Source organism: Pholcus phalangioides, unplaced genomic scaffold (genome assembly GCF_987345545.1).
Source record: "Pholcus phalangioides strain wild (caught in Gottingen) unplaced genomic scaffold, Ppha-v1.0 ptg000013l_1, whole genome shotgun sequence".
Lineage (NCBI taxonomy): Eukaryota > Metazoa > Arthropoda > Arachnida > Araneae > Pholcidae > Pholcus > Pholcus phalangioides.
Window position 1 is genome coordinate 39,504,491 of NW_028301606.1, and position 16,392 is coordinate 39,520,882.

Below are 16,392 nucleotides of genomic sequence, written 5' to 3' on the forward strand. Positions count from 1 at the left end.
TTTAAACCAATCTTTGTACCACGTTACCCGTTTTTTTCTTTTTTTTTGAGTTAATAACTTTCAGTGCCATAACCAATCCAACTACACCCAAAGCACACATCATCTGTGGAAATCATACTAGAAAATTCCGAACTTTATAGACTATGAAAAAATCCGAACTGATCAAAAGACCGCGAAGACAGAGATCGAAGAATGAAAATATCCCCACAGATTGCCTAGAACCGGTTCCAGAAGCTTCGCCTGCACAGGTATAACTGAATGGTGTGGATGCATCGAACCGTTCAGTTATGCCTGCGCAGTTATGCCTGTACAGGTATAACTGTGCAGGCATAACTGAACGTGTGTAGGGCCCTTCAGGGAATCTTTTAGTTACCGTCACAAAGCATCTGGTCGGTTGTACTTCAGGGGTGCCCTAGGCAAAAGGGATCGTCCGAGGAGTAAGGGGACCAACGAATGAATAGACAAATTTCAAGATTGAGAATAGATGACGGCCATTTAAGTAGAAATAGAATCCCCTTTATTTAGGGGGTGAAATTAAAGTATAACAGAGGATCTAAAATGCCGAGTGTTAAGGTCCCTACACACGCTCAGTTATACCTGCGCAGTTATGCCTGTACAGTCCAACTGTGCAGGCATAACTGAGCGTGTGTAGGGGCCGTCAGTTGACCTGCGCAGGCGACCTGAAGGGAATGGTTTTTCGATTCGGTATAACTGTACAGTTATGCCTGCGCAGGTATAACTGAGCGTGTGTATGGGCCATCAGGTATAACTGTGCAGTTATTTTTTCCCGCTTTCTTATATTCGCCCTACTTTCTTCCCTCTTCTTTTTTCACTGATAATGTAATAGAACAATAATAACTGAATAACATGTTTTGGAGAGGGATTCCATTTAATTAGAAGAAAATCTTCTAATGGCCTAATTTTCACGATATTTTCTTACAATTTCATATCGAATAAAAAAATCGAAATAAAATTTTAGAAATATTTCGACCATTGTTAAAATTCGCAATTGTGTTTCTGAAATCACTCTTTTCAATAAATTTGCCCGAAATTATGCACCTAAACACACAAACTCTGTATTCAAATAATGTGCTATGACTATTAATTGTTTATTGATTATTTAGAGAAGAGGTTTTTAACCAGGGTTCTTGGAGATTTTAGAGGCCCCGTATATAACATCAGATTATTTTAGTATTCTTTCACATGTAGTTCCTTTAGAAATCAAGATTCCTAGAAATCAAGCAGGTGTTTATACGAGTCAGTTAATGTTTGCAATTGTTTGCAATTTCAAACGCCGGATTCCCACTCCTTTCTTGACCGAAAACCGGCAAAGCATCAACGGGACAAAAATCACTCACGGGAAAATAATAAATATATTATTTTCTTTTACATGTAATTCTTAATGAATCTCATTGAATTTGTTTTTTGAGCACATCTCGTCCTATTGCAACGAATTTCAACTTTCAGCTCACACATTGAAAGAAAAAATTCAGATGAAATTACGCTAGTTTTAAACGTAAGAAAACAATCGAAAAATTCTGAGAGAGAGAGAGATATTCGATTGATAATATAATTATATCATATATTGAGTAATACTATTAATATACATACCATAAGTCAATTTCGAATTGACTTGAATTAATCTTAAGAGGTCGCGCGAAAAATGCATTGTTTTCTTTCAAAGAAAAACACTACGTGAGTTAAAAATTACAATAAAAATTTTCCAAGTCAATTTTTTTTTTTTTTTAAATGGACGCTATCGCGGGGAAAAAATGCTATCAAACGATGCTGGAGGAGCATGTATCCCTTATCCGTATATTCAGAGGAGAAACGATGCTTGTTTTCGTAGGCAGTTGACACTCGTTACAACAACCTCACGTTATAGCGATCATTCTGTTACAACGACTGGTAGGATAAGTCTGAGGTTTTACTTATATAACGACCCTACCAATCAAGCCCGACCACACCCTCAAGTCTCCCCCCTCTCACTACGACCTTGCTCCAAATATAACGTCCATTCTCGACGGGACGAAGGGGTCGTTATATCGGGCATCGACTGTAATACCAAAATTTCTCTTTTATTGCCTATATTGTCGTAATCACTGTAGATATGGATAGCATTCTTGATAAGCATGAGTAAGCAGTAGTGCCTTTTACTTAAGTCATGAAAATCGGTCATTATGAGAGATTTTAGTAACATCAAAATTTTGAAAAGGAGTAAAAAATACATGATTGTACTTATGATGTGGATTCAACAAACATCTTCCATTTACAGCAATCTTCCTCAAAGTGTGTGTCGCGGCACTTGAGCGCCACCCCCCCCCCCGCTCCTCCCCACCTAAATCCTGCCGCAGGGCACTGAGGCTATTCTCTTTGCCAGGCCGCCACTATCGTGAATTTTTTAACGTGGGAAAGAGAATGATTGGAATCGTCTCGGGCTCTGAAACCAGAACCCTGATCCCAGCCCCATCTTTGGCTGCCGGCACACTACGGTTCGGCTGGCGCGGTTGATCTTATCAGCAACCGTGGAATTTCGCGTGAAACACACACTGCTGTTAGCAACCGGGGTTTTTTATTTTTTAATGTCACGTGACATCTCGGGATTGGCTAAATTATTTTCGCCAAGCTGAAGTTGGCTCCAGCTAGCATGCAAATTCGTGCTCATAAGCTGCATTGCAGTAAAACCCCCTCTTAACGGATACTCCCTCTTTTACGGACAAATAATAATTTAGTTGCATAATATATAAAAGTATGAATTTCAAACCTCTTTTTAACGGTCACCCATTTTACATGTATTTAATTTTTTTGTCCTGTCCGTGTTCACAGAAAGGATGGGTTTTACTGTATATACTAATAAAAATATTCATGTAATGAAATTTAATTTTCTATAACAATATTTGCCAATTGAAATTAATTCAGAGTTGAAGAAAGACAGCCTACAAGTTGACCTATTTTTGATGCTTTTACGATTCGTGACCAAATGGCACAAAGTTTTTTATATATGATGACTGGAATCATCATAATTAATTTAAATAACATATATATTAAAAAACTATTTAAATAACATATTCATATTGAAGAAGTTTAAAAAAATTGGCCATGAATTTAGCACGTTTTTCTTTGTAATTAAAGTAGATTTCCAATTAATTAAATTTCTAATTAATGGAAATTAAGCATAATAATTGTAATTTTGGGAAACCCCATATGACCAAAAAAAAAAAAAAAAAAAATCAAGGAAAAAATTATTTTCACCTATTTAAAAAAAATATATATTTCTTTTGATGGTCAGGAAAAAAAAAATTCAGATAGGAAATCGGAATGGAATTTCTGAAAATTTCATGTTTTAAAAACTGTAAAAAATCAAATTTTAAAAAACATTATGAAGGGTCGTCTTAAGAGTATTATGGGCCCCCCGGGCCAAGTGGTTTTTAGGAGACCCTACACGGTAAATCCTTTAAAATTTCAATCGGATCTCATTTTTGGGAGGCCCCTCTTCTCTTGAGGCACCCGGGCCGTGCTCGGGTGGGCCCATGCGTTAAGACGGCACTGACTGATGCCCCGAACTCCGAGCCAGACAGGAGCGCAAATGTTAACCTTTCATCTCTCCTTCAATATTAAAAGGGGGCGCCAAAATGCGTGCTTGCCCCGGCTGACCACGCATGTCGTTGTGGCCGTGTACATCAGTATGTATGTTGCAGGGTTTAAGGTACACACAGGGCCGCAGCTGGATACTTTTTTAACTGGAGCTAGCAAGCTTTTGGCGTCCCCGTATAAGGAAAGGTTAGAAGGAGTGGTGTTAAAGGGGCAATTCGGCGCCCCCTCTAGTTCAGCACTCGATACAGTGGACCCGCTCTCCCTAGTTGTGACTTTGTGTGTGTATGTAAATTAAAAACTGCTTGAAAAGAACGGTAGGTGTGAAAACGGTAGGTGTCTTAGTGCACTCTTCTATATTACCGGCATACAACGTTTTGCCTAGATCAGCGGTTCTCAATCTTTTTTGACCCACGGAGCCCTTTCCAGTATATAATTTCTATGGCGGAGCCCCGTAAGCCTATTTTTTATTTATTCATCAAAGTTACCGATTTATTTTTATTCAAAAATATCAATAATTATTTTTTTTTAATTTACTGGTTCTTTTTTTATTTTCCTCGAGGGCCGCGGAGCCCTTGGGAGTTCACACGGAGCACCGGTTGAGAACCGCTGGCCTAGATGGTTTTTTTTTTCATTGCAAAAACACAGATAGACAGCCACATTCATATACGATACAAAAATAAATAACAAAAAGACAATAATGAAAGCAAAACACACACAATGCAGCTCTTAGGGACGTATTTCCTCCCCGGTTCATACTTAGGCTTTTAATAAATGTTTCAAAAGTTTGATATGAAGAATTTGCAAATATAAAAATATATTCCTTCAGATGTCTGATTATTTTTACTTCTAATTTTTTATGAATTTATTATAAATGGTTGGGTCCCGTGGTAATTTGTCCTCTTTTGGATGAGGTTACTTATTGGTTTTTTGCTAAAACGTTATAATTGGGATCCAATGCATTTCATTCAAGTATTCTAAAATATACATCTCGGTTTTAGCGTAATCACGTTAGTTTATGAATGTCATTATAACCGAGTTTTAATGTATGCTCATGTAGGAAAGCAAAAGAATTTCATTAGTTAGAAAAATTTAATTTTTTCTTCATTGGTTTTGTTTTATTGTTATCAGTGCAAAAGCGCCAAACAAAGAATTAGCTTCTGTTGAATAAAACTTCACCATACAGTTCTTCGAATTTGTCTTTTCCCCTCGTTTTTATGGCAACCTGAGAAGGAGAGCAATTCCTTTGTCCAGTGCATCCGAAATCCCGTCACCCTCCTTGTCAAACCACTTAATAGACAATGGAAGAGAGCAACCGCAGGTCCAGCCGAACCGTCATCAGGGAGCTCAAGCCTTCCCAATACATGATGGCAGCTTTCCGGTTACCCCAACCGTCCAAAAAAATGTGGATTTTCTCGGTTGAAAAAACCGCGCTCAGCGGTTGCAGTTGTATCTGTGCGTTGACAGAATAAAACTATAGATGATGCCTTCCCCCCCAACCTCAACCGCGTGCAACCGCGCCGTAGTCAGGTCCCAGCCTTTGGGGGGGTTGGGGGGTAATGGCTCGAATAATGACAATATTCATTAGTAAAACCAGCCCCCGGGGATGCAGGACCCCAGATGGTTTATCCCCAGATGGTGCAGAGATCTGTAGATCACAGTAGGCTTTATTGATCAATTTACAGTTACGATACATCTGGAATGTACAGCGCACATTCAAAGGGAGAAAAAAGCACTTTAGCTCTTATGAAACAAGTACGAATTTCTGTGTGCAATATTAGTTTTCTTTTTTCTTTTTTTTTTGCCCAAGGCCCATATTTACAAAGGCTTCCTTGGTAAAATGGTCCGAGTTTTCGAAAACGGATGTTTTCCTCTCGTCCCCCCATCACCCCTTGTGTCCATTCATAGCCTGAATAGTCTCATTTCGGGAAACACCGATTTCAACACTCCACCAGAGTTTAGTTCAGAGTTCAGTTTAGTTTAGTTTTCACGACTCGAGGTTTAACAATGACGAGTGATCTTCGAAACGGGCAGCGCGAATGTTTGGAAGAATTCATAGAAATGTATAGGAATGAGAAATGCTTGTGGCAGGTGAAATCTAAAGATTATCATAACAAAATTAAGAAAGATGACAGTTATGAGAGATTGGTGTGGAAAATGAGAGAAATAGACCCTCTAGCGAACAGAGACAGTGTTGTAAAAAAAATAAACAGTTTGCGAAGCAATTTCCGAAAGGAATTGAAAAAAGTGAAATCCTCCACGAAATCAGGAGCTGGTGCGGAGGATGCCTACACGCCAAAATTATGGTATTACCATCAACTAAGTTTTCTTACTGATGAAGAAACTCCAAGAACATCTCGATCAAACTTGGACAGCGAGGATGATGACGTAAGTACAAAATTCGCATTTTTTTCTTTAGTTATGTGTAGCAATTTAAATTTAAATGGAACATTGTAGTAGAGGGCTTGACAAATCTAAACAAAATAAGCGCCAGCAAAAGCGCATAGCCACCTAGAATTTTTTTCCGATGAAATTGGTCCGAAAAGGTATATTCTTTTAGACTTTAGATGACAGGGACTGAAAGACCCTTAATCCATTTTTGACTCGCGTTGCATTTCGCAACACTTTATTTAAATTCTCTTAAATAAATTTTCATACAAATGTTTGAATGAAATTTACATTTTCGTAAATCAAATGATCTAATGAGTGTCAAGGTATTTTTAAAAAAAATTTTCACAAAGAGATTTAATTTCTAATGACCTTTTAGAAATCGATTTTTGGATATTTTATCCTGATTTTCGAACTGTATGTGGAACTTTTTTGGTTTTCCATGACCGTGAACAGAACTAAACTTTTTTAAATACCAAGAAATAGTTCTTTTCACATATTTTTTGTCACGTGATACATGATATTTTCCAAACTGATGATTACCAATCATTTTATTATTGAGTTATTTCTACCTGGCGCCTAGGGTTTATTAAGCCCTGAATCATGGTATTTGTTATATCATTATAACAGACGAATAGTTATAACAGTATGGAAAATTTACTCAAGAAGCATGAAATTTAATTCAATTTATTTCACAAGAAATAATCTAATCCTTTTGGCATCAATGTATGAACGCATCTTGCCATTCAACTTTTCCCTCAGTTACAAAGTAATTAGTGAAACGTTTTCTAATGTCTTTGGCATCTTTTGTAATGTTACCGAAATTTCGTCTGTCCAAGGTTTCCAAATTCGAACGAGCACTATCAATACCCGCTTTCTGGGTTCCCTCTTCTATGTTTTCGCAGTCAAAACAATCCGAGGTTGAGTATAAACTAGACGACTGCGACATTAAGAAATTATGTAGCACGCAGGAAGCCATTACTACCGAATCAATGTGCTTGGGATCTAGATTGATTTGAGTATGAAATATTCTGAACCTGGAAGAAAGAATACCGAATGCGTTTTCTACGATACGTCTAGCACGGGAAAGTCTGTAGTTGAAAATTTTTTTGTCTTCAGAGTCCAGGTTTGCATGCCGATACGGTTTCATCATGTCCATTCTCAATGGAAATGCGTCATCGGAAACAAACACATACGGTAGAGTGGTAGTTTTCCCTGTAACACATTCCTCGGACGGAATCTTCAAAAGTTTATTTTCCAGTTTTTCAAAGAATTTAGTGTTTTGGAGAACACCTCCATCTGAGATTCTCCCATTTACACCAAAATCGCACATGATGAAACGGTATTCCGCATCCACTATCGCAAGTAACACCATGCTGTTTCTTCCTTTATAGTTGTAATAATATGACCCACTTCCGTTCGGAGGAACAATAGCCACATGTTTTCCGTCTATGGCTCCCAAACAGTGAGGAAAATTCCATTTTTTTTCGAACATTTCCGCTATGTTTTTCCATTCTGCTTCTGTCCTTGGAAACTGAAATGAATGTAATCTTTCAGGACTTATATATATTTAATGATTATACAATTAATAAGAAACTTGAATTCAACTTTTTTGTCTTTTATTAACTTTCCACGAGCATAATAATTTTAGGTTCATTTATTATTTTCAATGCATTAAATTTATTTATTATTATTTTTGATCTTGCTGTACCTATTTACAACTGCCTATTTCATGGGTTCCCAAGCTTTTTTGACGAATGCCCATCTTTCGAGACTAATGTTATCTGGTATCCCCCGTTTTATTTTTCAAAAAAATTTAGTTAAGGTTAATATGTAATATTAGTTGATAAATTTATATTACATTGTTACATCAGAGGATTCTTAACCATTTTCATCAGTGATGCAAAATCAGCTGCATGATTAGCATGTTTGCTTTGCGACCCATTAGATCTGTTTTTAATTTAAAAATTCGTATTAGATATTTCTGATTGATGAAATGCGTATTTATCGCGATTAGACAAACAAGTCTAGGGTGTCTCAACAGTTGGGACGACTGGGCTTGAATCCTTGAATCAAGCAAGCAGCCCCAAATTTTCGAAAATATGATTGATTCTGAAATTATTATTTTAATTATTTCTGGAATTCTCTCTTTCATAGATTCTGAATTTTCCTTTAATTCTCGAATTATATTTTTGCTAAATTTTATTTTCATCAAATATGCAATTATTTTTCATTAATTCTGGCATTGTGTTTTTCTTTCATTAATGTCAAATTCATAATTAGTGCACATAGAAACATTGCTCAAGAGGGTCCCAAAAATGACTGGGTCCAAAAATGCCCAGTCCGTCGAAATCGTTAAGTCACATAGAAACCAACAGCGGAACAACTGGATTTATAACCAAATAATAACAATAACTGGTTTCTTGCGACTCTCCTCTCAGGAGTCCCTGTTAGTTTTGGGTCTCGACCCATAGATTAAGAACTCCTGATGTAGCACATCAAACGTATAATTATTGTGCATACATATATTATCGGACATTTTTCAAAAACAAATACGCTCTACTTTTTGTCTGATTATTTCAGGAAGAATCATTATGCCCGGTAAATAACCAGATTTTTGGCAGTCCGATGTCTCCTACTGAAGCTCCACTGGATGACCAAGAATCTACAGATTTGATGGAGACCCCAACATCTGTTATGACTGCTTCCGGCGGCTCGACCACTAGGCCGAGTAAAAGAAAAAATGATGACGCTCATTTCATTAGAAATATCCTACAATCGGTCAACAAACATTTCAAACGCCCACAAGTGCCAGATGATCGGTTTGATCTTTTTGGAAAAAATGTTGCTGTCAAATTAAGAGACTTACCCAGAGAGCAACGAATTATTTGTGAAAAAATTATCAATGACACCATTTATGCAGCTGAAATGGGCAATTTAACTCCATCTCACACATTGTCCAGTGGGGTGCTCAGTTCAGCGGTTCAACAGTACCAATCACCATTTTACTCTTGGCCTCAAACTAACTTTCCTCAGTCTGACAACTTCCCACACTCTAACAACTTCCTCCAAACTAACTTCCACCAACCCAACTTCCTCAGATCTAACTTCAACCAGCCCACCGTTCCTCCGTCGGGAAATTACGGGATACAAAATCCTACTTCGATTAATTCCGAAGACTCCGGAGAGTCAATGTTATCAAATTTTAGCGTGTGAAAATATAATTTTCTTTATCTTTTTTTTTTTTTCAGTTACGCTTTTCTTTCTGCATTGATATCTACTAGCGTGTACTTACTGCATTTTTTAATTGTTTTCGTATACAAATTTATATTGCTTATGTTTCATATCTAGCCATAATTTTTTTTAATAAAACTAAAAAGTAAACCGAAATTGATTTCTCCTTATTCTTACCTTCAAGTATTCCTTTCTTAGCACTTCATATATTGCATCACATGTTTCCGGAATTATATAGCTTAGAGCCTGGGGTGAGATTACTGCAGAAAACTTGAGGTCTTCGTAACTTCTGCCAGTTGCAAGAAATTTGAGACAGGCTGTTAGTCTTTCATGCGGTGATATAGCTGATCTCATCAATGTATCTTTCTTTGCTATTAATGGAGTCACCGACGTCAGTAGCTTTGAGTAGGTATCTTGGTCCATTCTGAGAAAATTATGCCAATCTTTTGGTGCAAATCTCAATTCCTGTAATAATTTAACGTGCGAATATTGTTGCCTTTTTTTTAACCAATCTTTGCACCACGTTACCCGTTTTTTTCTTTTTTTTTTGAGTTATTAACTTTCAGTGCCATAACCAATCCAACTACACCCAAAGCATCATCTGTGGAAATCATACTAGAAAATTCCGAACTTTATAGACTATGAAAAAATCCGAACTGATCAAAAGACCGCGAAGACAGAGATCGAAGAACGAAAATATCCCCACAGATTGCCTAGAACCGGTTCCAGAAGCTTCGCCTGTACAGGCATAACTGAACGTGTGTAGGCCCAGGTATAACTGCGCAGTTTTTTTTCCCCGCCTTCTTATATTCGCCCTTCTCTCTCTTTTTTCCCTCTTCTTTTTTCACTGATAATGTAATAGAACAATAATAACTGAATAACTTGTTTTGGAGAGGGATTCCATTTAATTAGAAGAAATTTTTCTAATGGCGTAATTTTCACGATATTTTCTTGCAATTTCATATCGAATAAAAAAATCGAAATAAAATTTTAGAAATATTTCGACCATTGTTAAAATTCGCAATTTTGTTTCTGAAATCACTCTTTTCAATAAATTTGCCCGAAATTATGCACCGAAACACACAAACTCTATATTCAAATAATGTGCTATAACTATTAATTGTTTATTGATTATTTAGAGAGGAGGTTTTTAACCAGGGTTCTTGGAGATTTTAGGGGCCCAGTGACATCAGATTATTTTAGTATTCTTTCATATGTACTTCCTTTAGAAATCAAGCAGGTGTTTATACGAGTCAGTTAATGTTTGCAATTGTTTGCAATTTCAAACGCAGGACTCTCACTCCTTTCTCGACCGAAAACCAGCAAGCATCAACAGGACAAAAATCACTGCAATTTATTATTTTCTTTTACATGTAATTCTCGAAGAATCTCATTGAATTTGTTTTTTGGACACATCTCGTCAGATTGCAACGAATTTCAACTTTCAGCTCAAACATTGAAAGAAAAAAATTCAGATGAAATTACGCTAGTTAAACGTAAGAAAACAATCGAAAAATTCTTTGAGAGAGATATACGATTAATAATATAATTATATCATTGAGTAATACTATTAATATACATACTATGCTTCATAATAAGTCAATTTTTTAATTGAGTTGAATTAATCGTAAGAGGTCGCGTGAAATGTCGCGTGTGACGTCCATTCTCGACGAGACGAAGGGGTCGTTATATCGGGCGTCGATTGTAATACCAAAATTTCTCTTTTATTGCCTATACGTATTGTCATAATCACTGTAGATATGGATAGCATTCTTGATAAGCATGAGTAGACAGTAGTGCCTTTTACTGAAGTCATGAAAATCGGTCATTATGAGAGGTTTTTAGTAACATCAAAATGTATTATTGTACTTATATGGTGTAGATTCAACACACATCTTCCGTTACAGCAGTCTTCCTCAAAGTGTGCGTCGCGGCTCTTGAGCGTCACCCCCCCTGCCCCTTCCCACCCACATCCTGCCGCAGGGCACAGAGGCTATTCTCTTTGCCGAGCCGCCACTATAGTGAATTTTTTAACGTGGGAAAAAAGAATGATTGGAATCATCTCGGGCTCTGAAACCAGAATCCTGATCCCAATCCCATCTTTGTGGGGGTTGGGGGGAAATGGCTCGAATAATGACAATATTCATTGGTAAAACCAGCCCCCGGGGATGCAGGAGCCCAGATGGTGTGGAGATCTGTGGCAGTAGGCTTTACCGATCAATTTACAGTTACAATACATCTGGAATGTACAGCGCACATTCAAAGGGAGAAAAAAACACTTTAGCTCCGATGAAACAAGTACAAGTTTCTGTGTGCAATATTAATTTTTTTTTTTTTTTTGCCCAAGGCCCATATTTGCAAAGGCTTCCTTGGTAAAATGGTCTGAGTTTTCGAAAACTGATGTTTTCCTCTCGTCCCCCCATCACCCCCTTGTGTCCATTCATAGCCTGAATAGTCCTACTTTGGGAAACACCGATTTCAACACTCCACCAGAGTTTAGTTCGGAGTTCAGTTTTGTTTTCACGACTCGAGGTTTATAATGACGAGTGATCTTCGAAACGGGGAGCGCGAATGTTTGGAAGAATTCATTGAAATGTATAGGAATATGTGGAAAATGAGAGAAATAGATCCTCTAGCGAACAGAGACAGTGTTGTTAAAAAAACAAACAGTTTGCGAAGCAATTTCCGAAAGGAATTGAAAAAAAAAAGCTTTGAGTAGGTATCTTGATCCATTCTGAGAAAATTATGCCAATCTTTTGGTGCAAATCTCAATTCCTGTAATAATTTAACGTGCGAATATTGTTGCCTATTATTTTAACCAATCTTTGTACCACGTTACCCGTTTTTTTTTTGAGTTAATAATTTTCAGTGCCATAACCAATCCAACTACACCCAAAGCATCATCTGTGGAAATCATACTAGAAAATTCCGAACTTTATAGACTATGAAAAAATCCGAACTGATCAAAAGACCGCGAAGACAGAGATCGAAGAACGAAAATATCCCCACAGATTGCCTAGAACCGGTTCCAGAAGCTTCGCCTGCACAGGTATAACTGAATGGTGTGGATGCATCGAACCGTTCAGTTATGCCTGCGCAGTTATGCCTGTACAGGTATAACTGTGCAGGCATAACTGAACGTGTGTAGGCCCCTTTAGTCATAGGAAGCTTCAATGTAGGTTAAAGGTTAGGCCATGGCCGTTGGGGTTCTCGGGGTCCTGAAGGGAGAGTCGCTTGGACAAAAAAATTAGGGATGGATCGGCAATGGCCAATCTTATGAATAAACCTTCAAGAAACGAATAGAAACTTAGAGATGATGGGTAAAATATCAAGTCAAATTAAATGGGTGGAGTTTTTCCAAGGGACGAGGGGCGTCCGAAATGAAATCTTAAATGGCAAGAGAAAATCTGGATACGGGGGGGGGGGGGGGGTTTAGAGGAAAAGGAAGCTCGAGAAGGCTCGAGACGCAATGCTGCTAAGGGGCTAAAGACTGGAGAATGGTCTCACCTGGTGAGTGATGAATGGATTATATCCTACTTAGTGTAGGTACTCGTAATTAATTGTTTTTGGGGGGAATTGAGGTGTAATGAAAAATCACGGGTCATATGGCCGCTGTGGTGGTCGAGTGGTTATAGTGCCGGACTCGTGATGTGAGGATCCGGGTTCGAACCCCACAGTGGTGGTCGGCTGAAGTTGGTTTTCTGTGGTTCCCAACTTCAAGGCGCAAATGCGAGCCGATCTCCCCGTTAAAAAGTCTCGCCACAGAGAGCAACAGTCCTACAACGGTAAATCATTCAACCATAACACTTCACTCATAGTTAGAAAAAAAACTGGGGGCAGATGACAGCACTACACATAACAAGCATTACACATAAACAAACACGTACACGCACATTCCCGCATGTACCGATTCGTTGGGGAGTTCCGCGGGGGGGGGGGTGCATATGTGGTGTAGCAGTAGTAGGTAGGGCCTCCAAAAAATGGCTCGGGGATCCATGATGTTCTTATTTCAGCCACCTCGTTGGGCAATTTGCCTGTTGTGGTGTCGTATTTGTATATAATGTTCAGAGCCAAGAGCTTAAATGTTTTGGGGGCCAATAGAAGAATTTGTTAAGTTTTCAATTCAGTATGTTTTAATTTTTAATAAGGATGATGATATGGAAAATGCAATTTGCATTAATTCAATTAACTGCAGTGTAAATAAACTAATTAACTTCCAGAATCTCGTGTATGACTACTTTGTGTAAACTTTGCCTGGGTTATACTCTTAAACACAACGCAATAAACACCTGCGAACGGTATTCGCTTACGTATTTACGAGAACGGCCTCAAACCCGAACGGGTTGACATATGGTAACTCACCATAAACGTCCGCCGAAGAACAGAAAATTGTTCATTTTTGGGCGAAACACTTTTTTCGGTATATTCACGATAAATGTTTGTTAAATTGTGTAACTTAATAAATTACAAAACTCTTTGATCGCGATTTTTCTACTCTAAAACTTTTCTCTATTTTTTAACAAAAATTTAGATTTGTGAACCTATCACACTGGTAAAGAAATCAAAACGAAAACTCTCACAACGTAATTCACGGCGTTTTTGCAAAGAAAACAGTATTCGAGTAATCACCAGTAGTTATGTGCACCTTGATGACCGATTCAAACCACGCTATTTTCTGTATACAGCTGGTGCTTCACTGATTAGTCTCTGACATTTGCCACGCATATGTAAAATACTTCGTTTGTTTCTGAGAACACATACTAAATCGTAAAGAGGTTTTTACCACTGGCCATAAACGGGTCCAATGGTCGAATAGGGCCTGGAAATTAATAATCACTCACAATTATTCCCCTTTGAAGTTATGCAGCTTGGTCGCTCGAGAGAGTAGCACAGATGTTTTTCCCAGTCTCCAAGGAACGTGGGATGCCGAGTTTTCTCATGGCATTATTGTTTGTCTTCCGGACATTTTCTGTGGTGCCGACAATGTCAAACCGTGAACACGCAATCGGGGTCATATGGTTGTCAACAAAGAGAGCCCTGAAGCAGTAGGATATTTTCGGGGAAAAGGGATGTAGAGTATGGAAAAGCATTCCCCACCCCAGCTGTATTGTTTGGGTCTCATGAAGACGGATACTCAAAAATACGAAAATAAAAAAATCACAATTAAAAATACTAGTTTCGAGGGGGAGGGAAGGACCAGAGACATGTTTCCTTTCCTTTGGGCCTTGCAACAAAACGAAGGATTTTCAGTGCGATAAGGGGAAGAGGAATCCTCCAAATTCTTATAATTTACAATTGCGGCTGGAAGCCTTTGATCTGGAACTCTAGGAGGGTTTTTCATCTTCCTTTGTATGATTTTTAGACTGAAAAACTAAAATAATATGTACCATAATAGTGAAATAAACCAATTAGTTATTCGTGAAAATACAATACTTTGAAAAATGAAAGGGTAATGAATATATTCTCGCGGCCTGGTACGATTGATGCCACGGCCCGGCGGTTGAGAAACACTGATCTATAGTTTTATTCTGTCAACGCACAGATCACGGTGAGAAGGGGTAGATCGTTGCATTGTATATTGATTAGTGGTGGCTCAGCCACGTCGTAAAATATATTGGGGCGCTCAAACAGCCTCAGTACCCAGGTTCCGGCGCTTAAGCAATGATGATGTTCACTGCAGTTGCTGATGAAACGCTTCGTTTATGTTTTGACTTCTGCACGTTATTAATACATTACCGAAAAAAAATGTTGCATCACTCCGCAAGAAAATAATGGATTCGATTCATTAAACGGGTTTTAATTAATTAAAATGGTTTAAATTAATTAATCAATTAAAGAAGGGTTTAATTAATCAATTAAATGGGTTTTAATTAATTAAATAATTAGCTCGCAATCAAAAGGCAATTGGTTGTTTATTAATTATTAACTTTTGAGAACGAGTAAGCTATTCTAGACCGGGCCGTAGACTTATAGCAATTTGATTCACCGGGCCACGGTTCCAAAAAGGTTGAGAACCACTGGCTTAGAGGGTGGGTCGCAATGAATTTATTAAAGATAAATTTTGAGTTCATAGCCTTCAAATAACATTGAAATTAACAGAAATTTATTATAACATATAAAGGTAGTGTCTTCCGAAATTTCAAAAAAAATATTTTTTTGCATTGAAAAAATAAATTTTTGAGCGTGGGATGGGGTACGAGCCCCCCTATGCCCCCCCCCCACCATGTACGTCTCTGATCTCACGAATATGCGTTAGGATTCAGAGGGGCGAGCTGATGACTAAATTTTGCTGACGGGGGGGGGGGGGTCGGGTCAAAAATGGCTAAAAATTTGCTTACGTAATACTTGAACGGCCCCAAAGGGACAAACTTACAGGAGCCTTAATTATTGCTCTATAAATTACGAACCATCGAAGTGCCGAAAGAACCTTTGGTGCCAGAATTTATTCTTCGGAATATGGACTGGGTCGTCGTTTTGGTTAGTAAGTAAGTAAGGCCCCTGAGTTAAGACGGCCCTGCTAAAGTATCAGGTGCATATCGTTAATGGTTGTAGATGCGGGTTTCATCGATTTTGTTATTACTTTTTATTTAATACTCTCTTCCATTTTTTTTGCAGCTATATCCTAAAAATGGTTGGTGGGCCACTGCGAAGAGCCCCGAGGGCCACACGTTTAAGACCCTCCACGGTGCTGGTTTTCACCAAACTTCAATTCCTAGACAAAATGATCTCATTATATAAAAGATTCAGTCCTCACCTTGGCAGGTCGTCGGGGAAGGGTGACGACGGGAACCAGTACTCAGCTCGGTTGTCGTAAGTCTCAATGATGTTGTTGGAACTTCCGTCGTACCAACCGCCGATGACGAATATGATCTCGTTGGGAATGCGAGGCCGGACTGCCGGGTGGTGCAGTTCGAAGAGCATCTGTACGGCCGAACACATACTGGGGATGTGAGCGGAGAGGTACGAAATAGCGGCGAAAACAAATGTACTGTTTTGTTCTGCGCCTCACATACTCGGGCATCGAGACGAGAAGGAGAAAGAGGCGGCTCAAGAGGTACGCGATTCTTTCAAGCCGGTTTGTTTTCATCGCGAGGTAAAATCAGACGCTATTTGGGGATTGGTCAGTTTTCTCCCCTTTTTTTTTCTCCTCACTCTCTTGGAAAAAAAAGAGAACTTCTG

General features: G+C 38.3%; 1 protein-coding gene across 2 annotated transcripts in view; it reads right to left on the reverse strand.

Annotated features, from left to right (window-relative positions):
• Positions 1-16,392, reverse strand: part of LOC149079104 (kelch repeat-containing protein kel-10-like) — an 80,564-nt gene extending 64,172 nt beyond the window's left edge. For both annotated transcript variants that reach the window (XM_089240538.1, XM_089240537.1), the window contains exon 1: positions 15,968-16,392. In XM_089240538.1, coding sequence (XP_089096664.1) covers positions 15,968-16,152 — 185 coding nt within the window. In that variant the 5' untranslated portion in view covers positions 16,153-16,392. The remainder of the gene's footprint in view (positions 1-15,967) is intronic.